This window comes from Pseudophryne corroboree, chromosome 7 (genome assembly GCF_028390025.1).
Source record: "Pseudophryne corroboree isolate aPseCor3 chromosome 7, aPseCor3.hap2, whole genome shotgun sequence".
Taxonomy (NCBI): domain Eukaryota; kingdom Metazoa; phylum Chordata; class Amphibia; order Anura; family Myobatrachidae; genus Pseudophryne; species Pseudophryne corroboree.
The window spans coordinates 511,249,488-511,273,915 of record NC_086450.1 but is presented as its reverse complement, the minus strand read 5'-3'; the positions used below and the strand labels follow the sequence as shown (position 1 = coordinate 511,273,915).

At 45.4% G+C, this 24,428-nt stretch overlaps 1 protein-coding gene across 2 annotated transcripts in view; it reads right to left on the bottom strand.

Annotated features, from left to right (window-relative positions):
• Positions 1–357: 357 nt before the first annotated feature.
• The window catches only part of CCDC78 (coiled-coil domain containing 78), a 42,149-nt gene continuing 18,078 nt past the window's right edge, over positions 358–24,428 (bottom strand). Inside the window, exons 1-15 of one of the 2 annotated variants that reach the window (XM_063935454.1) lie at positions 20,596–20,708; positions 11,372–11,503; positions 10,948–11,034; positions 10,412–10,591; positions 10,004–10,162; positions 7,869–7,919; positions 7,448–7,536; positions 6,733–6,811; positions 6,065–6,190; positions 5,010–5,209; positions 3,212–3,386; positions 2,752–2,786; positions 2,005–2,086; positions 1,125–1,225; positions 358–669 (exon numbers count right to left, since the gene is read on the bottom strand). In XM_063935454.1, the coding sequence (XP_063791524.1) occupies positions 546–669; positions 1,125–1,225; positions 2,005–2,086; positions 2,752–2,786; positions 3,212–3,386; positions 5,010–5,209; positions 6,065–6,190; positions 6,733–6,811; positions 7,448–7,536; positions 7,869–7,919; positions 10,004–10,162; positions 10,412–10,591; positions 10,948–11,034; positions 11,372–11,503; positions 20,596–20,661 (1,686 nt within the window). In that variant the 5' untranslated portion in view covers positions 20,662–20,708 and the 3' untranslated portion in view covers positions 358–545. Of the gene's footprint in view, positions 670–1,124; positions 1,226–2,004; positions 2,087–2,751; positions 2,787–3,211; positions 3,387–5,009; positions 5,210–6,064; positions 6,191–6,732; positions 6,812–7,447; positions 7,537–7,868; positions 7,920–10,003; positions 10,163–10,411; positions 10,592–10,947; positions 11,035–11,371; positions 11,504–20,595; positions 20,709–24,428 lie in introns of those variants that run through there. The other variant, XM_063935453.1, reaches the window with a different exon arrangement.

Genomic DNA, 24,428 nt, shown 5'->3' with positions numbered 1-24,428 from the left:
TTCCAGGTGCAAATTAGCACACAGCAGACCATTCCCTGACCCTCCCCCTTACCCACCACCACGCCCACCTAGCTCATTGACCCCCCACCCCTGGCAGTTTTTTGCTTATTCTGTTCACACATTAGTGGCACATTATGTGCAATAAACTATGAAAGCGGAACATTAGACTGCCTCAATATCATGAAATACCCAATGTAAAAGGGGAAAAGGGTGTCCCTCATCTGCGGTGCACACCAGACACGTTGCGTTACTGTATCATTTAATATGTTCTCCTCTGAGATACCAGCTCTGTAAAGTACAGTACGTCATTTGCAAGGCTGAAGTGGTTCAATATATGTAAAAAAAATATGTATAGGGTTTATGTAAAAATAAATTATTTAATGATTGTTAGCCAGTTTCCAGGCTCCAACACAAATCTCTTATGAAAATAATATATATGTGAGACGTTTGTTAGGTCATACAATTTAAATCAGATGTGATAGACGCAATCTGCATTCTCAGCATATGGCTGGTCTGCAGTACTGATGACAGCCACAAGAGGGGGATCACATCTCATGGCTAGTTCTCCTTAGACCTCGAGAAAGAAAAGACTGGGGAGCATCAGCGCTGATGGCTCTTGGACCCTCGTTGCCCAGGAGTTTCCGCAGGCGCATGATCTCCTGTTTGTACCTATGGGGAAATGAGATACACCTCTATAAATATACCAGAACCCAGTGAGGATAATCTGCCACATGACTAGTAAAGACCATCAAGTTCTGCTCACTTTGACTATAAAAGAGCATAGAGTGCTGCTCACCTTGACAAGTAAGGACCATAGAGTCCCACTCACACTGACTAGTAAAGAACATTGAGTTCTGCTCACCTTCGCTAGTAAAGACCATAGAGTTCTACTCACCTTCGCTAGTAAAGACCATCGAGTTCTTTTAACCTTGACTAGTAAAGACCATAGTGTTTTGTTCACCTTAACTAGTAAAGACCATATAGTTCTTCTCACCCTGACTACTAAAGACCATATTGTTCTGCTTACCGTGACTAGTAGACCATATAATTCTACACACTCTGACTAGTAAAAATCATGGAGTTCTACACACCTTGACTAGAATAGACCATAACGTTTTACTCACCTTCCTAAGTGTTTATCTACATACTCCTGCAATTCTGCCACCTGTTCCTCTGCTACAACCGCCCTTGACAGCAGCTGACTCCTCTCCTTCTCCAGATCCTCCTTGAGGGTAAATCAGAAGAAACCCAGGCAAATTATTGGTACCAACTGAATAATAATGGCCCTCATTCCGAGTTGTTCGCTCGCAAGGCGATTTTAGCAGAGTTGCTCACGCTAAGCCGCCGCCTACTGGGAGTGTATCTTAGCATCTTAAAATTGCGAACAATGTATTCGCAATATTGCGATTAGCACACCTCTTAGCAGTTTCAGAGTAGCTTCATACTTACTCGGCATCTGCGATCAGTTCAGTGCTTGTCGTTCCTGGTTTGACGTCACAAACACACCCAGCGTTCGCCCAGACACTCCCCCGTTTCTCCGGCCACTCCTGCGTTTTTTCCGGAAACGGTAGCGTTTTTTCCCACACGCCCATAAAATGGCCTGTTTCCGCCCAGTAACACCCATTTCCTGTCAATCACACTACGATCGCCTGAGCGATGAAAAAGCCGTGAGTAAAAATACTATCTTCATAGTAAATTTACTTGGCGCAGTCGCAGTGCGGACATTGCGCATGCGCACTAAGCGGAAAATCGCTGCGATGCAATTAAATTTACCGAGCGAAGGACTCGGAATGAGGGCCAATATTAGAATATAGCTTTCATCCACTTCATGGCATCTGCTATAGGGGTCTGTATACTGTAGATAACACATTTATAAATGAAAATCACAACATAAAATCCACGTTCACATCTTGTGTGATGTCATGAGACTGCTATAATAACTTTGTGGAACTATTCTGAGTGGTCCGGGCGTGGCGATAAGGCGACGTTGGCACTGATGCACACCTGAGTATTGTGGGTGAATTCACGCAGCTCTTTCCTGATCTGTGCCCAGCTTTCTTCATTCAGCTGCCCGTACTGCCCTGCCCTGGTGAATAAAGATGAGTGTTACTCCGCATGTCTGGTGTCGTTATGTTATACTCAGTCTCCTAGGTAGTGGCCAGAATTTAGACACAAGAAATGTCATCTTGAAATCTAGGAGGTATTGCCCCATGGAATATAGATTTGGATATTTGGCGTAGCGTTTTCTGCTTAGAAACCAGCAGTGGAACCCAAAATGTATCTAGTGATTTATCATTATTATTACTATTATTATTTACATTTATTTATATAGCAGCAGCATACATACACAGGCCCAGATTTATCAAGCCTTGGAGAGTGATAAATTGCACGGTGATAAAGTATCAACCAATCAGCTACTAACTGTCATATTTCAAACAGCCTGTAACATGGCAGTTAGGAGCTGATTGTTTGGTAATTTGTCACTTTTTTGCCATTTATCACTCTCCAAGGCTGGATAAATCTGGGCCACAGTATTAAAACGAGGCAGGGGGTTAATAGTTAGTGAAGGAGTTAAAAGCACTTTGGAAGAAGTGCCAAGTGTATCCCACTCTTCTCCACAACATTGGCCTAGCTTAGTTCCTGGCAATGATTTCTCACAGTAACGTTTTCCAGTTATTCCTCCGTCTTTGCTCCCTGGCAACGCTGGCATCAGCCTGACTCATCGCTATAACAATATTGATGCTCACTTACTGTTTATTAGATGCTGTATTTTCATGTAATCTTCGCTGCAAAATAAAAGAGCGCAGTTAGAGATGGGAATATTTAACCTTCTAATATCTTTTTCTTCTCCATGCCACACTGCCTAATACCATCAGTTTGTAAGACTGACACAGATAATTCCATAAATGATATATAGGGTATTTAATCCCACTCATGTCTCTACTATCCGGTCCTTCTGTGAATGATAAACCAGCTACAGTAAACAGAGAAATCCATGAACAGTTGCACCCAACACCATGCCACAGTTATGAAAATGTCCATTCGAAGTCCTGTCTGTAGAATGAGATGGACCTTACTCTGGGTGAGTTTGTTTCTTTGTGTAAGTGATCCTGTAGCCTTTTGTACATTTTAGCTTATATTGTGGCAATGTTGTTATTGTAGACTCGTTACTGTTTAGGTCTTACTGAAGATCGCACCACCTCTTACCTACCTTCTCCTTGAGGTCCTGGATCTGAGTTTCTAGTAAGGCCTTGTCCTCTCGCAGTCGGTTTAACTCCATTGTGGACTGAGTCTGAAGCTCAGGGTCAGTGATGGTGAAATGATGTTCAGGGGGGCCGGGGTCCACATCGCTATTGCCCAATGCCAGGATTTGCTCTCTCTGCATGCTGGAAGACATGGGAACAGACCTGTCACTCCCCGCTGTGTCTAATGGGCTCATTACGCCAATTCTTCTCTATAATCACTAACATTAAGCTGAACACACGATGTACAACTAGGCTGCTCGGCCCGTGCGATGAGCGACAGAATCAGAGTACAATATGGCTCCACAACTGAGTTGTCAAATTCAGCACTCGGGCCACCAACCAGCTCACCAGCATTACATGGTCTGTTAGTGCAGTTGGAAGACACTAAGACAGGCAGGCCAATCGTGGTCTAACAGGTAAGGTGTTTCTCATCTCGTCAGCAGAAAATGCAAGGTAGGTGCAGCTCCTCCTGTCAGTCAGAAAGGAACCAGTCTCTGGCTGGTGTACGTCCTCCTGTCCTCTCAGAAAGGAACCAGTCTCAGGCTGGTGTACGTCCTCCTGTCAGTCAGAAAGGAACCAGTCTCAGGCTGGTGTACGTCCTCCTGTCAGTCAGAAAGGAACCAGTCTCAGGCTGGTGTAAGTCCTCCTGTCCTCTCAGAAAGGAACCAGTCTCAGGCTGGTGTACGTCCTCCTGTCAGTCAGAAAGGAACCAGTCTCAGGCTGGTGTAAGTCCTCCTGTCCTCTCAGAAAGGAACCAGTCTCAGGCTGGTGTACGTCCTCCTGTCAGTCAGAAAGGAACCAGTCTCAGGCTGGTGTACGTCCTCCTGTCCTCTTAGAAAGGAACCAGTCTCAGGCTGGTGTAAGTCCTCCTGTCCTCTCAGTAAGGGACCAATCTCAGGCTGGTGTACGTCCTCCTGTCAGAAAGGAACCAGTCTCAGGCTCGTGTAAGTCCTCCTGTCCTCTCAGAAAGGAACCAGTCTCAGGCTGGTGTTAGTACTCCTGTCAGTCAGGAATGAACCAGTCTCAGGCTGGTGTAAGTCCTAATATCATTCAGAAAGGAACCAGTTTCAGGCTGGTGTAAGTCCTCCTGTCCTCAGAAAGGAACCAGTCTCAGACTGGTGTAAGTCCTCCAGTCCTCTCAGAAAGGAACCAGTCTCAGGCTGGTGTAAGTCCTCCAGTCCTCTCAGAAAAGAACCAGTCTCAGGCTGGTGTTAGTACTCCTGTCAGTCAGGAATGAACCAGTCTCAGGCTGGTGTAAGTCCTAATATCATTCAGAAAGGAACCAGTTTCAGGCTGGTGTTAAAACTGCTGTCAGTCAGGAACTAGTCTCAGGCAGATGGAAGTCCACCTGTCAGTCTGAAAGGAACCAGTCTCAGGCAGGTGTAAGTCCACCTGTCAGTCAGAAAGCAACTAGTTTCAGACTGGTGTAAGTCCTCCTGTCCTCTCAGAAAGGAACCATTCTCAGGCTGGAGTAAGTCTTCCTATCAGTAATGAACCAGTCTCAGATGGGCGTAACTACACATGTCAGTCAGAAATAGGACTGTGTGTTTCCCATACTCTGACCTCACGCCCCCCCCCCCCCCTCCCCAACAGACCAGATTTAGGGATATCCATGCTTGTGCAAAAGTAAGAAAACGTACCTCAGTCATTTCATTTTACCATCTGTGCTTAAGCCTGGATAGCCATAAAACCTGGAATGTTAGAGGGGCGTGAGGGCTGAGTTTGGGAATCACTGCTGAACAGCGGACACCAAGCAGCTCTCACCGGTACGCAATAAGCAGGTTCTCGTGCTTCTTGACCAGGTTTTGCATCCGCTTCTTGTACTGCCGCGTTGCGTTGGCCAGCTGCTCCTCTCTGGACCTGTGAGAGGCTTTGATATCACTCATCATACTGTCCACAAACTGCTTCATTCGGGCTGGGTCCACTTGACCACCCGTCCCTCTCAAGTTCCCGTCCACGTACTCCTACGGACAGTACAATACAAACCTACAGTATGTAACGGTTCTTAGCCAGCAGGGTTACACTCTTACAGTTATGCACCAGCTTATTATAGAGACGCCTGGTAATAGTAGGATGACCTGTGCATATGTCTGCAAACCTTGTACTAACTTCTCTACTTACAATATTTACATTACATTAGCCTGAGGCACCATGTGCAATGTCGCCATCCCTCTTATCATGTACCCAAATCAATACAGACATTTATATTCATGTAAAGATGCATAAAGTGTAAATTTCATCATCATAATAGGGTGGAGTCCACAAATGTAGACCCTATACCAGGGGTGGGGAACCTCAGGCCAGAGGGCCGTATAAGGCCCACAAAGCCACTTGATCCGGCCCTCCCAGGCTCACCTAACCATTGGAGATGCCGGGCACCGGCTGAGATTTTGTTACTAGCGGGCGCCCGTCTTCTTCCCCTCAGCAGCAGCCGGAGGTAGGAGCTCACTCCTGAGCTCCGGCTCTGGCAGTGTGCGTGTGTGCCTGTGCGGTGCTATGGGAGAGATGTCATGACGTCTCTCCCATAGTTCTGAGGAGCGGGCAGCCAGGTAGAGGGCAAGGGTCTGGAAGCAGGAGCGGGGCTGGTGAGTATTGTGTTTTCTCTTTCTTTTAATGTGTGTGTGTAAGAGGCGCTACTTGGGGTCATATCTAATGGGGGCAGACCTACTGGGGGCAGGCTAATTTTTAAGTTGATAATTTTTGTATGGCCCCCGAAGGATTGTATAAATATCCAAATGGCCCTTGGTAGAAAAAAGGTTCCCCACCCCTGCCCTATACTGTAAGAACATGGCTATGGAAGGACTAGGGCACACTCTTACAGCCAGATCCTGGATATAGCGGTTGAGACGGGAGCGATATTCCTCATTGAGCTCCTTCAGCTGCAGTTGGAGGCGGGAGTTTTCTGCCTCGACTTCCTTCAGCTGGCCCTGAGACGTCAGGAGAACCTGAGGAACAAGCTGAGATGTTACTTCTGAGCGTATTTCCTGAGTAACGGACCTGCATAGCCAATAAACCCAACCGCCCTCTGTTCTGGGTGACGGCCAGCACCCATTTATTGTCCCTCCTCTGGCAATGTCTGAGAGATTTCCTCTCAGGAAGCAATATGGCCGCTCTCATTCACAATGGCGGGATTCTCACCTGAGTATTGCACAGCACCCAGGCTAGCTGTAAGTTACGGGTCCCTAAAATCACAGCTGGCCTCACACAAATCTTAGTCCTCCAGATGGACAGAGTAAATAATACAAGAAAGGAAGGGGGGCATGCAGAGTGGTGTGAGGGTCACACATGATCAGGTGCTGCGTTCTCATTACAGGTAGAGTAAGCAAAGAGCCCCCATGGGGCCCTAAGAAAGATTCCAGTTTGGGGCCACCATCCTCCCAACCATGTAAAGAAAACAAGCATTAACATTTTAATGCAGGAGCCTGGGGTGATTGTGGATGATCCATCTCTGGAAATAAGAAGTCTGGGAATAAGACAGGACACTCACCGCTGACTGTTCGGCCATCTTGTGCTGGGTGTTGCGAATGGCTCTTTTTGCCTCCTGTAGCTCCTTACCCATAGCCACCCTGCAAATAACAGTTCATAGTTATCTTTTATATACATTGTACAGATTTGCTTACATCACTCATCTCATGCCGTTGTTAGTAGTACTTCAAGCATCTAAAATGTTATATTTTCTTAAAGAGTTTCAGCAGCTATCAGCGCTGAAGGCTTCACCGGTAAGGACTGATCGTGAAAGAGACCTTGTAAAGCACATAAGACATCTTGCAAATGGCCTCCCATAGCTGGGAATGGCTGACACCAGAGAACAAAAGCGTGCACTCAGTGGCAAAGCATATGTAAATACAAGTCCGAACACTTCAGGTTCTAGCTCAGCCGGTCCCCTGTGACAGAGGGACACTGACCACTTCACAATGGTGGAGTTTGGTGACTGTGGAAACTCTAGAGCCCCATGTGACACCACAGTCCTCCCCCCGTGCCCCTCCCCTCCCCCCCAAGCAGTCCCTTTTTTTCTGGGACAGCAGTCCTGTCATTCCCCATGCACATACTATTGTACTACTGATAGTAATGTTCTATGACATGACTACTGGGATCAGGAGCAAGACCTGTATGGAGCGACTGTGCAACTTAATGGGTCCTGACTTTTAGATCAGGATGGATGGTAGGCATGACTGCCCTTATGGTTTGCCGTTGGGACTTACACACGCTCCTCTAATTTCTGTTGCTGGGTGGTGTGGATCTTTTTCATGCTCTCAATCTCTTCCTTGATTTCATCTTGGTTGCCGAGAAGCTGCAATGACACAAAGTCCAGACATTGGCTGGTAAACGGATATAGATGATAGGGAGTATGACCTCCAATATTGCTGCTAGTCAGAGGCAGGGAGACGGTTGGACAGATGTGCTGGATGAATGTTCACTACAAGCCTTGGAGGAATCCAATGTGTCTATAAAGTCATTCCATACACAACATTACTAGACAGTGCACCATGTGACTAGGTCATGTGACAATTAAGGGAGCAACAGTCTGCCATCCTTACACTGGGCGCTTGTCCTGGCACTGCAGCTCTATTATAGTAAGAATGACCCCCTTAAGTTAAGAATAGGCTTATAAACACAACTCACATTTCTCTCTAATTTCCTTCGCTCATGTTCAGAAGCAACAAGCTCTTCTGGCTGCAAATAAATACATTTTAAGGTTAAATACATCTTTTACACAAAGTTTAATAAGCTAGCTTGCATGCACTTAAAAAGAGAAAGCTTATAAGGCATATGTAAACCTGTGGCTCTCCGGTGGTTATAGCACTACAAGTCCCAGCGCGCTTTGAATGTGAAAAATGGATAATACCTTCTGAGTCACATCAGTTTTACAATAATTTACTGAACAGAGGGTCTGATTCAGTAAGAGTAGTAGATTCTGCAATCTTATTAATTGCATGCTGGGGGCGCCCATCGCAGGCCAAGGCCGTCCAGCATGCGACCCACCCACTGCGGTCACACTATAATTGCGATCGCAACGCAATTAGAGCGTGGTGACAGCTGCCTTTAAAACGCCTCCAAAACCCCCCCCCCCCCGTTTCCCCGACACCCCAGAAAATGCTCAGTTGCGTTTGCAATGCAGTCTGAATGAGGCCCAGAATCCGCCATGACCCTCTTAGAAAGTAGGTGACAGGACGCTGAATATACTGATATTATACACATTTATAATGAAAATGGATCGCTCGTATTATTTCTACAGGTTTTTTTTAAAGAAAAGCATGCAGAGTACACAGGTAACAAAATATAAAGTAATCTGATATGACATTCAGCTCTTTAAACTGGGAGAAGTCAGTGACGTAAAATGTGGTGTGCAGCAACACATATGGCTGCTAGGGGGAAAGTTATCAAATCTTGGACAGAGATAAAGTAGCAACCAATCAGCTACTAACTCATTTTCTCAAACACAGGGGTCTATTCAATGCAATCTGACGGAGAGGATCCGACAATGCATTATTTCATTTGCCGGCAAATCCGACTGGTTTTGCCCATTTTCGACAATGCCAATCCGACTTTTTTTTAAAGTTGGATTGACATTGTTGAAAAAATGGACTAAAACCTGTCGGATTTGGCCGCAAATCCGACAATACACGTGGATCCGCGGCTAATCCGCCGATCCACATGTTTTCTGACAAGTCGGAATTGCAGACAAGTCAGAAAAATGGCAGCCCAATTGAATAGGTCGAATCATGATTGGACCTAAAAAAGTCAGAAACGGTCATCTTTCCAACTAGACGGCAGTTCCGACTTCAATTGAATAGACCCCACAGCCCTTAAAAAATGGGGATGTAGTCATGTGACTGGCGGTCGGGATCCCACCAGTCACTATACAGATGCCGGAATCCCGATCTCTGGCCAGCTCGACAGTCGTCATGCCGACTGACAGGGACTATTCCCACTGGTGGGTGTCCACAACACCCATAGAGTGGGAATAGAACCTGTGGCGAGCCACTGAGCCTGCAAGGAGCTTCCCTGCGCTCACCCCCCGAAGCAACCCCCAACCCCACCCTTCCCCGCCAGCAATCTGGAGATCGGGATCCCGGGGTTGGTATGGGATCCCAAACGCTGGTCTCCCGATACCAACCCTGTAAAAAAAAATTATAGGAGCTGATTGGTTGTTACTTTATCTCTCTCCATTTTATTTCCCTCCAATGTTTGGTACACCTCCCCATTAGTGAGTAACAGAGCTATTCTGATAACCTGTGGGAGGTGTTGGTCATCTATTGGTACATGTCCAGACACTGTTTAGTAGTAATGCTTTTTTAACTGATGGAAATATGGTAATATTTGTGGCCGGCTGGCAGCCATTTTGTGGGATGGACCAATATTCATTAAAACTGATTCTGTAATTTTATAAGGAACCTTAACACCACTACCTTATGGCTAGAGCAATGTCACTACCTCTGAGAGAATTGTTAGGCTACATTCTCATAAAAACAGGTCCAGCCACAAAATGGCTGACTGTCTGTGTTGGTGACACTGTATTGCCAGATAAAAATGGAAGCTACATCCCTCAAAGGCTTATATATTTGTCGATGTCATTTGGAGATAGTAATTTTTTAACTGCAAGACTTTTGAAGCCAGTGTTATTAGTTTGCTTGTGGTTGTGATGTTTTGTGAGCTTTATATACAAAAATAATCCACAGAGATAGCACATCTGGAGAATTACACCACGAGTGTCCTCAAATCTAGCTCTATATTATCTCTGGCGAAGATCCCCATACCTTGATCTTCCGTGAGGACATTTGGTTGACCATGGCCCGCACCCTCTCCAGCTCGGCAGAGGCCTCACTGACGAGAGCTTGAGACTGTGAGTAGTTTTCGTCACGTCCTCTGTTTGCCAGATTGAGAAGTTCCATGCTCAGCTCATCATTCTTGGCAACCTATACGAAAAGAATGGGTAGGGCGGGATGAAGGCATCTTGGCATACCATGGGAAGTAGACTTTTCATATGTTTGCTAAACGTGAGGTAATGTCTAGGAGATAGAAAATACAGAAATGAAAGACAAGAAAAATGGAATGAAAGAAATGTGTTCACATTCCACAGAGAAGGGATAGTGAACAGATTCTTTACAGGTGGAACTGGCCTTCCATGTTTTTGACTTATAGAGCATATAGGACACTGTCCATACCTCCCGCTCATGCTCTTTGCTCAGCGCCAGGTAATTACTCTTCAGAACGATGTATTCATCTGCCAGCTCCTTGCGGTTGGTCTCCACAGATTGCAGACGTTCTTTCACAGCCTCGTACTCACCACCCAGCTTCTCCTTATGAAGCTCCACAGTCATGAGACGGTTCTCCAGGGCCAGGATCTACAGGGATGAAGAGGTCATGTTCCTAAGAACCTCTGGACACCAAATTACCGGAGTCAGAGCTTATTACTCAGGTTTCCAGGTCAGATAAACTCTCACATAATCTTTGACTCATTCATGAAACCAGTTATAGTGTAAATGCGCCAACTACTGTAGGATATATTAGATTTCCTGCTGTCTATGCTTCTTGGCACCCCCTGATGTTGAACGATAATCAGTCCAGTGTTTGACCAGAATTACTGTAACACTAACAGTGGTCAGTAGAGTAGAGGCTGATCCACCATCTCAAATCAACGAACGAGACACCATCTGAGGACGTCACCAATGCTAGGTCCAACTCCTTCAGTGCAACTTACCGTGTTCTTCAGCTCAAATGTTTCAGCCTCATAGTGTTCCCTTATCTTGTTGGTCTCTATCTGTAGCTCAATCAGCTCTTTGGAAATCTGCAAATCAGGAAATATAATACAATACTGATATGTATAGAGTCCTATAAAGTCTTAGACCTAAACCGATATAAATAAAGTAAGAAGACCCTTGTGAGAACAATGAGTATTCACATTAATAGTTTATACCGAACAATATTAAACAACAGAGCCAGGACATGGATATTAGGGGTGATGTATCAAACAGTGAGAAGAGCATAGAAGGGGACCACTAGACCAATCAGCTTCCACCTATCACGGGATATACTGGGGCTATGTCCAGAAGGGCTGCTGGGGTCCACAGGTTGCCCACACCTGCTCGGTACTGTAACGTCCACTATGGAACAGACTCTTATACCTTCAGCTTCTCCTCCTCACTCAGCACAAGTCTGGATGACAGATCAGTTTTGGATCCTGCGAGCCTCCCCATCTTGTCCTGCAGGTCACTCAGCTTGGCATACAACCTCTCATTACGATCCTGCAGCTGTACCTAAGAGGGCATGGAATCATTTGAGTTTCTCGTACCGTCAGTATCACAGATCATTGCAAGTTATGTGGTCATCTGAAACATGGTTATGTAATGTTACAGGGGTTGTCCATGTCTCCAAACCATTCTACCAGACACCACTATTACCGGAAGGCAGAGGCAGGTGGAATCTATCTATCTATCTATCTATCTATCTATCTATCTATCTATCTGTCTATCTGTCTGTCTGTCTGTCTGTCTGTCTGTCTGTCTGTCTGTCTGTCTGTCTGTCTGTCTGTCTATCTTTCTGTCTATCTATCTATCTATCTATCTATCTATCTATCTATCTATCTATCTATCTATCTATCTTTCTGTCCATCTATGGGCCTATTTCAGGAGCCGATTCAAACCTGCTCGCTGCTGTGCGTTTTCGCACAGTGGGTGATCAGGTCTGAACTGCGCATGTGTATGCACCGCAATGCGCAGGCGCGCCGGTCCGCAGCGCCGGGGTAGCGTTGGGATGGTGCGAGAAAAGCGATCGCACGGGCAATCACAAGGTGACTGACAGGAAACGGCCGTTTGTGGGGGGCAACTGACCGTTTTACAAGAGTGTCCAGAAAAATGCGGGAGAGACCAGGCGTTTGGAGGGAGTGTCTGACGTCAGCTCCGGCTCCGATCATCGCACTGGAAGAGTAAGTCCTGGGCTGTGCAGAGACTGTACAAACTTCTGTTTGTACAGCTCTCCTGCACATGTGATCGCACCCCTGCACAGCGATTTCCCCCTCCCCCTGCAGGCGACGACTACCTGATCGCAGGGATACAAAAAACGCACCCAAGCGATCAGCTCTGAATGAGGCCCTCAGACCGGATCACAAAAGCAAAATCTTTCTCTAATGGGCAAAACCATGTGCATTGCAGGTGGGGCAGATGTAACATGTGCAGAGAGAGTTAGATTTGGGTGGGTTATAGTGTTTCCGTGCAGGGTAAATACTGGCTGCTTTATTTTTACACTGCAATTTAGATTTCAGTTTGAACACCCCCCACCCAAATCTAACTCTCTCTGCACATGTTACATCTGCCCCCCCTGCAGTGTACATGGTACATGGTTTTGCCCATTAGAGAAAAATGTTGCTCTTGTGATCAGGTCTGAATTAAGCCCAATATGTCTGTGTGTGTGTGTGTGTGTGTGTGTGTGTGTGTGTGTAAGTCTATCTATCTATCTATCTATCTATCTATCTATCTATCTATATCATTACCAATGTTTCAGACTGCATATACCCTGAGGAAAAGGTTGGAATACTGATGTAACATACATTTATTTATATTGTATTTTATATGCATGTATTATAGTAATGGAGTTTGCACCACCTGCAGCTGTTGACATCATTGCATTTCCCAGCTTTCATTGGCTGCAGTTTGGTGGCATGGTGATCCCGGGCAGAGATTGCACCATAAAGGCAACTGGCGTATAGTGAAGTGCAAGGAGAATTAGGGTTGTATCCAATTAGCCGCGGTTAATTATCGTGGCTAATTGTCTCGCCAGGGGTTATCAAATTAGCCCCATAAAGCCGCGGCTTGTGTTGGCTTTTCAGGGATTTTGTTTCACCTGCCTCAGGCAGGCAAAACCAAATCCCCGGAAACTCACAGGTTTCACTGAACCTTTTCACTGAAAAAATATGGGTGAAACATCAGGAAAAATCGAATATCACCTCTAATTGAATACCCTCCTTAGGTGGAAATGTAGTTACAGGACCTGGACCCAATATAGGCTAAAATTATTTTTTTGAGAAGCTATGGTAAAGAAACAAACAAGAGCTTGTATAGGAGATGTGTGTAGAAATTGTAGCACTGTAGAAAAGTTCATTTATTAATTTATTGTTATTAATATACAGTATTTGTAAATCACTAATTCTTTACACAGCGCTGTACAGGTAATGGCGAAAGTGATGACATCACAGAAATTGCAGCAAAGGACACAGAGGGGAACTCACAATCAGGTGGTGCATTTATTTACAGCTGGCGAGGGGAAGTAATCTATTATAATGACACAAATCAAGACACACTTAGGGGTTAATTCAATTGCATGCAAGTTTGCAAAAGCAAATTTGCATCTCAAAACTCATATACTGTACACTGCCCGCCGCACGCACCCGTGAAATGCTAATTTCAATTAGAAATGGCCCTTTACGAAACTTGTGGCCAGATCGTGGACTTTTCTACAATAAGTGACTTGAAAGAAGTGCACGAGAAAGTGAGGAAATCATCCCACACCCCAAACATGTGACAAGAGAGATAGCAGGACCATACAGAAGGCTGTAAGTGACCATTAAGAAAGCACTGGAGGTTCTTATATGGGGTCAAATGGGTGATTTTTGCATTTTGTTGTAAACAAAAAAAAAATTCAGCAAATTAAATTCTTTACAGTATTATAGGGGACAGAAAAATGTATGTAAAGTGATTTTTCAGTGTTTTTATACAAGTTTTAAAAAGTTGGAAAAAACACTTTTAGCTCCCATCTGCAAATTCTGCAACCTCTCTCCCATCAATACAACACCTCTACATACATGTCCCCAGAGCCGGCCATAGGCATAGGCAAATTAAGCAATTGCCCAGGGCATTTGATATGCCTAGGGGCATCATCAGCTACTGCTGATTAAAATGATATGCTGCATGCCTATATTCTGTATGTAGCATTTCATATGCAGATACAGCCACAGTCTCACACAGAATATAGGCATGCTGCATATCATTTTAATCAGCAGAAGCTGCTTGTGCATCCTAGCCACATAGCGATGCAAATAAGATGCATTTTCATTAAAAAAAAAGGTGCCCGACGTTAGCATTGATGCAAGATTTGTGAGGACACATCTGTATCCATGCAGAGGCAGAGGTCACAGTGTTAGTGGCAGTGTGAGTGCTGTGTGCATGCAAGTGGGTTGGTTGTGCAGTAGTGTTCAGAATATGTGTAAGGAACATTATGTGTGTCATGTAAAAATGCATTAATAATGTGCAACATATGTGTAAAGGGCCACTACTGTATGTGTGTCATTATGTGTATAAGGGCATTAATAATGTGCGGCATATGTGTAACAGGGTACTACTGTATGTGTGTCATTATGTGTATAGGGGCACTAATAATGTGCAGCAAATGTGTAGGGGGCACTATGTGTGTCATTATGTGTATAAGGGCATTAATAATGTGCGGCATATGTGTAAGGGACATTATGTGTAAAAGGGCATTAATAAAGGTTTTCATAATGTGTAAGGTGCATTATGTTTATAAGGACATTAATGTGTCTCATATGTGTAAGGGGCATTACTGTGTGGAATTGTGTATAAATGCATTACTAATGTGTGGCATTATATGTATAAGGTGCTCTACTATGTGGCGTTGCATATAGAAAGGGCACTACTGTGTCGTCTAACGTGAATAAAGAGCAATAAGGTGTGGTGTAATGTGAATAAGGAGCAATTCAGTGTGATGTAATGTGAATAAGGGGCTCTACTGTGAGGAGTAACGTTTATAAGGTAAAGTGATACTACTGTGGGATGTAATATGAATTATGGACACTATCGCAAGATAAAATGTGAATAAAGTTGCAGTACTGTGTGGCGTAATTGGAATTGGGGTTACTATTGTGTGGCCATGCCCCTTCCGAGCAAGAAGATGCTCCTTTTTGGGCTGTGCGTCAAATGTGCGAATTGTTCCTATTTAAAATATAGGGGGTACAAGGACTGCTATGGGTGAGGGGTGATGGTGCTGGGAAAGAGGTGCAAGGTCAGAGGCAGAACCAGCGGTGGTGCTAGGGGGCACCAGCCAAAATTTTGCCTAGGGCATCATATTGGTTAGGGCCGGCTCTGCATGTCCTGTATCATTTACACCTCTACATACATGTCCCGTATCATTCACACCTCTACATACATGTCCTGTATCATTTACACCCCAACATGCCTGTCCCGTATCATTTACACCCCAACATACATGTCCCGTATCATTTACACCCCAACATGCATGTCCCGTATCATTTACACCTCTACATACATGTCCTGTATCATTTACACCTCTACATACATGTCCTGTATCATTTACACCACAGCATACATGTCCCGTATCATTTACACCTCTACATACCTGTCCTGTATCATTTAAACCTCTACATACCTGTCCCACATCATTTACACCTCTACATGCCTGTCCTGTATCATTTACACCTCTACATACCTGTCCTGTATCATTTACACCTCTACATACATGTCCCGTATCATTTACACCTCTACATACATGTCCCGTATCATTTACACCTCTACATACCTGTCCTGTATCATTTACACCTCTACATACATGTCCCGTATCATTTACACCTCTACATACATGTTCCGTATCATTTACACCTCTACATACATGTCCCGAATCATTTACACCCCAACATACATGTCCCGTATCATTTACACCTATATATACATGTCCCGTATCATTTACACCTCTACATACATGTCCCGTATCATTTACACCTCTACATACATGTCCCGTATCATTTACACCTCTACATACCTGTCCTGTATCATTTACACCTCTACATACATGTCCCGTATCATTTACACCTCTACATACATGTTCCGTATCATTTACACCTCTACATACATGTCCCGAATCATTTACACCCCAACATACATGTCCCGTATCATTTACACCTATATATACATGTCCCGTATCATTTACACCTCTACATACATGTCCTGTATCATTTACACCTCTACATACATGTCCTGTATCATTTACACCTCTACATACATGTCCCATATCATGTACACCTCTACATACATGTCCCATATCATTTACACCCCAACATACACATCCCGTATCATTTACACCTCTACATACACGTCCGGTATCATTCACACCTCTACATACATGTCCCGTATCATTCACACCTCTACATACATGTCCCGTATCATTCACACCTCTACATACATGTCCAGTATCATTCACACCTCTACATACATGTCCCGTATCATTTACACCTCTACATACATGTCCCGTATCAGTCACACCTCTACATACATGTCCCGTATCATTCACACCTCTACATACATGTCCCGTATCATTTACACCTCTACATACATGTCCCGTATCATTCAAACCTCTGTATTCATGTCCCGTATCATTTACACCCCAACATGCCTGTCCCGTATCATTTACACCCCAACATACATGTCCCGTATAATTCACACCTCTGTATACATGTCCCGTATCATTTACACCCCAACATGCCTGTCCCGTATCATTTACACCCCAACATGCCTGTCCCGTATCATTTACACCCCAACATGCCTGTCCCGTATCATTTACACCCCAACATGCATGTTCTGTATAATTCACACCTCTGTATACATGTCCCGTATCATTTACACCCCAACATACATGCCCCGTATCATTTACACCCCAACATGCATGTCCCGTATCATTTACACCTCTACATACCTGTCCTGTATCATTTACACCTCTACATACATGTCCTGTATCATTTACACCACAGCATACATGTCCCGTATCATTTACACCTCTACATACCTGTCCCGTATCATTTACACCTCTACATACCTGTCCCACATCATTTACACCTCTACATACCTGTCCCACATCATTTACACCTCTACATACCTGTCCTGTATCATTTACACCTCTACATACATGTTCCGTATCATTTACACCTCTACATACCTGTCCTGTATCATTTACACCTCTACATACATGTCCCGAATCATTTACACCCCAATATACATGTCCCGTATCATTTACACCTCTACATACCTGTCCTGTATCATTTACACCTCTACATACATGTCCCGTATCATTTACACCTCTACATACATGTTCCGTATCATTTACACCTCTACATACATGTCCCGTATCATTTACACCCCAACATGCATGTCCCGTATCATTCACACCTCTGTATACATGTCCTGTATGAGTTACACCCCAACATGCATGTCCCGTATCATTTACACCTCTACATACCTGTCCTGTATCAATTACACCTCTACATACATGTCCTGTATCAGTTACACCACAGCATACATGTCCCGTATCATTTACACCTCTACGTACCTGTCCCGTATCATTTACACCTCTACATACCTGTCCCACATCATTTACACCTCTACATACCTGTCCTGTATCATTTACACCTCTACATACCTGTCCTGTATCATTTACACCTCTACATACATGTTCTGTATCATTTACACCTCTACATACCTGTCCTGTATCATTTACACCTCTACATACATGTCCCGTATCATTTACACCTCTACATACCTGTCCTGTATCATTTACACCTCTACATACATGTCCCGTATCATTTACACCTCTACATGCATGTTCCGTATCATTTACACCTCTACATACATGTCCCGAATCATTTACACCCCAACATACATGTCCCGTATAATTTACACCTATATATACATGTCCCGTATCATTTACACCTCTACATACATGTCCTGTATCATTTACACCTCTACATACATGTCCCATATCATGTACACCTCTACATACATGTCCCATATCATTTACACCCCAACATACACGTCCCGTATCATTTACACCTCTACATACACGTCCCGTATCATTCACACCTCTACATACATGTCCCGTATCATTCACACCTCTACATACATGTCCCGTATCATTCACATCTCTACATACATGTCCAGTATCATTCACACCTCTACATACATGTCCCGTATCATTTACACCTCTACATACATGTCCCGTATCAGTCACACCTCTACATACATGTCCCGTATCATTCACACCTCTACATACATGTCCCGTATCATTTACACCTCTACATACATGTCCCGTATCATTCAAACCTCTGTATACATGTCCCGTATCATTTACACCCCAACATGCCTATCCCGTATCATTTACACCACAACATACATGTCCCGTATCATTCACACCTCTGTATACATGTCCCGTATCATTTACACCCCAACATGCCTGTCCCGTATCATTTACACCCCAACATGCCTGTCCCGTATCATTCACACCTCTGTATACATGTCCCGTATCATTTACACCCCAACATGCCTGTCCCGTATCATTTACACCCCAACATACATGCCCCGTATCATTTACACCCCAACATGCATGTCCCGTATCATTTACACCTCTACATACCTGTCCTGTATCATTTACACCTCTACATACATGTCCTGTATCATTTACACAACAGCATACATGTCCCGTATCATTTACACCTCTACATACCTGTCCCGTCACATTTACACCTCTACATACATGTTCCGTATCATTTACACCTCTACATACCTGTCCTGTATCATTTACACCTCTACATACCTATCCTGTATCATTTACACCTCTACATACATGTTCCATATCATTTACACCTCTACATACATGTCCCGAATCATTTACACCCCAACATACATGTCCCGTATCATTTACACCTATATATACACATGTCCCGTATCATTTACACCTCTACATACATGTCCCGTATCATTCACACCTCTACATACATGTCCAGTATCATTCACACCTCTACATACATGTCCCGTATCATTTACACCTCTACATACATGTCCCGTATCAGTCACATCTCTACATACATGTCCCGTATCATTCACACCTCTACATACATGTCCCGTATCATTTACACCTCTACATACATGTCCCGTATCATTCAAACCTCTGTATACATGTCCCGTATCATTTACACCCCAACATGCCTGTCCCGTATTATTTACACCCCAACATACATGTCCCGTATCATTCACACCTCTGTATACATGTCCCGTATCATTTACACCCCAACATGCCTGTCCCGTATCATTTACACCCCAACATGCCTGTCCCGTATCATTTACACCCCAACATGCCTGTCCCGTATCATTCACACCTCTGTATACATGTCCCGTATCATTTACACCCCAACATGCCTGTCCCGTATCATTTACACCCCAACATACATGCCCCGTATCATTTACACCCCAGCATGCATGTCCCGTATCATTTACACCTCTACATACCTGTCCTGTATCATTTACACCTCTACATACATGTCCTGTATCATTTACACCACAGCATACATGTCCCATATCATTTACACCTCTACATACCTGTCCCGTATCATTTACACCTCTACATACATGTTCCGTATCATTTACACCTCTACATACCTGTCCTGTATCATTTACACCTCTACATACCTGTCCTGTATCATTTACACCTCTACATACATGTTCCGTATCATTTACACCTCTACATACATGTCCCGAATCATTTACACCTCTACATACCTGTCCTGTATCATTTACACCTCTACATACATGTTCCGTATCATTTACACATACATGTCCCGAATCATTTACACCCCAACATACATGTCCCGTATCATTTACACCTATATATACATGTCCCGTATCATTTACACCTCTACATACATGTCCCCCATCATTTACACCTCTATATACCTGTCCCCCATCACTTACACCTCTACATACATGTCCCGTATCATTTACACCCCAACATACACGTCCCGTATCACTTACACCTCTACATACATGTCCCGTATCATTTACACCCCAACATACACGTCCCGTATCATTTACACCTATACATACATGTCCCGAATCATTTACACCCCAACACACCTGTCCCACATTATTACACCTCCACGTACCTGTCCCCCATCATTCACACCTCACGTACCTGTCCCGCAGGTGTACCAGAGGTTCCGCCCTGTGTCCTGACATGTTTACCTTTGAATAAAGCTCTCACTGGAGTCCCTACCTTTTTCCTGCTCAGGGCTGGCTGTGAACGCAGAAACATTTAACTTTGCTGTGAAAATTCGCTGCGAGTTTGTAATTGAATTGTGAATGCCAGTTCGCCGTGAGAACAGCTCGCAGGACCCAACTCGCGCCTAACTGGATTGAGCCCCAAGCATGCTATGTACTGTAGTAGTTATAGCTCGCAGCACCACACAGTCTGTAACCGTGAGCGGCTTATGCACTGACGCCGTTACACGGTCACTGTGCATTCATCTACAGGCAGATGTCTCTCTGTGCTCTGATATACTCACATTCTCATTGCTCAGCTGCCTGACCTGCTCCTTCAGAGAGAGGCTGCTGTCTTTAGAGGAGTCCATGACTGCAGTATCCCAGGCAGGAGGGCTGGCACCAGGCACCAGTCTCTGTGTACAGCAGGGACAGGGGTTGCTATGGAGGACTATTGTGTAGACATGCAGGGAGGAGCTGGGGACAGCTTATGGGGATAGAGGGAGCTGCATCTACAGGAGCACAGGGCTTATAACTAAGATCACTTTATACTGATGATTGGCGCAATTGATTTTAATAAATAGGTATTTTTTAAAAAATTAGATTTTTAAACATCTGAATTTAATTTGCAATTTACTTTTTTTTTTAATTATTATTAATTTATTATTTTCATTATTACTGTTCCTCTGCTTTGGTGCTTGGTGCAAATAAGTGATGCCATGAACAGATTGCAATGTGCACCCCAGTCTATAGGTAATCAATCAATACATTTATTTTCTATGCTGAGCAGGAGATGAGATTCAATAACTTGACCAGCATGTGTTATAGTGGATATGCCATATGGGCAGCTCATGAATATTGCAGCTGTGACTATATCTATTTAATAAATGTAAACTGTTACATGACTGTATGTGATGAGATCTCAGTCAGATACATAGAATCATCATGCAACAATGTATCTAGCATGCATGCTGTGTACAGTGGGGGGGTTATTACAATGGGGGAGGGGCAGATATATATATAAGGCAAGGGGTATACAAGTTATATGGGCACTGTCTGACAATGTAAAGAGCTCAAACTGTCAAACTGAGCTTGTGGTTTCCAGGCAACGGGGACTTCTGGTTACAACCCGGAAACAGGAAGGAGCCTGCGTTCCACAGACTCAGGCGTGCGTGTCAGGTTGAGCCGTTGCCTGGGCAACCCAATCACTTTTCCTAAGCGCTTGCAAAGTGTGGGCCGGGCTGTTGCCTGGCAACCAGATCCGGGCAGCGATGCTTTATCGGTAGATGCTAGATCCAAGTGGCCTAAAGAACCAACCATACATTATCCAGCCCATAGCTATGTCAGGGATGATCACTATTACACAGATGGATTACTACAGTGTAGAAACAGATGAGCTGTGGTTACTCACACTCCCAGCTAATGTGGCAGCACAAGGCTCAGCATGTCTTGGCAGCATTTAGAGTTGCTGGGGCTTGTAGTTCCACAACAGCTGGAAAGACACAGTTTGCGTAAGCCGGTTGCAAGTTCTGATAGAGTTTATACAGTATGTTAGCTGGGGCCTTTACATCGAGCTGGCCCTGAGCAAAATGATATAGGAGCCTGACCCAGCAAATGGTTGTAGGCAAACCGATACGTGATTACGCTATTACTTTGCTTCCTTGCTCAGACTCAGCCAGCCTTGGGGGTCATTCCGACCCGATCGCACCGTGCTTTTATTCGCACAGCTGCGACCGGGTCACTACTGCGCCATCGCCGGGCAACGACGCTGACAGTGGAAAAAGCAGTCGCAGCGGCTATCCAACGGACCGTTGGAGACCGTTTTCGGGGAGTGGTAAGGAAAACGCAGGCGTGTCCAGGCGAACGGAGGGCGGATGTCTGACGTCAAAGCCGAGCCCATCATCGCTGGATCCGTCGCACAGGGTAAGTATGTCCAGGGCTGGTCTTGTTTTGCAGGGATCGCAGCCTTGCTATGCTAAAATACACTCCCACATAGGGGGTCATGCTGACCCGATCGCACGCCGCAGTTTATCGCAGCGGTGCGATCGGGTCAGAACTGCGCCGGCGCCGCAGTGCGCCAGCGCATGCCTGACGGCCTGATTGACAGGGCGGAGGCGGACGCTGGGCACGGGGGGGGGGGCGGAACAGCGACGTTTGGCCGACGTCGCGGTGATATGTTCGGACCCGCCGCCACAATGTATTATATAGTTCCCCGCCGATGTGGGAGGGCGCTATGTCACCTGTCCCCTGATACGCGTCCTCCCACATCAGGCAGACTGTTATCGCCGCAAGCTGTAGTAGCGCGCATGCGCCGTCACCTCAGCTCCCAGTGAGCCACGCAGAGGGAAGCAGCGCATGCGCGGTTAGGCTGTGAGGACGCTGCTTGGTGCCGGGCATTGAGGAGACGTGTGGGGGTGACGTCTGAGGCTGCAGGGGAGACGTGTTGGCGGCGAACAATAAAGTTATTTTAAAGGACGGTAAAAAAAACCTTTAAAAAAAGACCAACGCCAGCCAAGACATGGCGAAGAGACACAAGGGACATAACGTGCGGTGAGGAGCCATCTCATCGGTAATACATCTGGTAGGCATCGACTTCCTATTGGCACAGCGTCGCAGACGAACTTGCTGCATGCGCAAAGTGCCTTCCTTCAAAACCTGTGGTAAGCCTCATCATACATTGCGGGGAGGCGGAAACAGCAGCAGTTAGCGCACGTTCTTACGTCTGCCCCATAGTTTTTTCCCGATTTTTCACCCATATTTTTTTTACCGGTTATCCAATTTGGTCTACTGTAAAAAGAATACATACTCTCCCGAAAATACACAGGTTCAGTGAAACCTGTGTGTTTTTCCGGTAGAGGCAGGTGAAACAAAATGCCCGATTAGAAGGTCTGAGCAGCGGCTTATTGGGGCTGATAGGAGAGCGCCCAGCAGGAAAATTAGCCACGGAAATGAATCCCGGCTAATTGGATACCATTCTTAGCCAGTGATGGGGAGGAGGGCTGGTGGAAGAGTATCAGGTGCTCGCCCCATCGTGCCACCCACTCTCAGAATGCCCACCCTAGGTGCAGCAAAGCTTGCCCTACTCTTCTGCTAAGTTGCTCAATTTAGAGCAACCTGACCCAATACTGCTCTGTGTGCAGGTCTAAAATCTAGTGGCAGATTATGATAGGGGCTGATGGGACAACCCTCTGGGGGCTCAGAACAGTAGGGGGGCCACAGCTCCAACCCCATCTTCTGAAAACAAATCCTCAATGTCTAATTGGCTCATTACCTGTCCTGAATACACACCGACAGCGATGAGCTGGCAGCTTGCTATTGGTCCGTGCAGCCACCCTTCTCCTGGGCTGCTCTCACAGCGCCAGCTTTTGCAGGGTGAGGGCAGGGCTAGCACTATAATTTGGCAAACCTATACCACAGGTTAAGCGGAGTGTAAAACCACTGTATTTATTGCCCCCGCAGTGCCCACACATGGAGCGACGGCTGCGGATAGGAGGAGATGCAGCCAGCATCTTCCACCTTTGAAGCCGCCGGCTGCTCCTCCTCCATGTCAGTGTTACACTGGGAACATGTTGTGCTATGATGTCACAGCCTGGCGCCACCATTCTGTGGAACAGTGGATGCCACCCCTATCTCCCACCTGCTACGGTGATAAACAGTGGGTGCGCGAGGGGGGGGGGGTGCCATTTCTGAGGGGGGGAAGGGGGTGCTGTCTAGGACTCCTGCAGAGCTTGCACCAACTTTGGTTGCAGGGGACTTGCATGAACAAGATGGCGCCATGGCTGCAATCAATCTATGGCAAACACTGTAACGTAGCATTTTGTATGCAGATACAGCCGTGGTCGCACAAAGACTATACAAAAGTGTGTAACACGATCCCAACAATCGGGATCCTGGCGGCCAGCACACCGACGTCGATCCCTGTCGGCATTCTGCAGGCTCGGTGGCTCGATGCACTCGGCACAGGTTCTCTGCTGGCATACTGGCGGTCGGGATCTCGTCGTTGGTAAGCTGATCGACCGGGATCCCGAACACCAGGATCATAACTACATCCCCTATACACATACTGCATATCATTTTAATTAGCAGAGCCTACTTGTGATTAAAATCACCTGAAATCCGCTGGCCAATGCCAGATAGA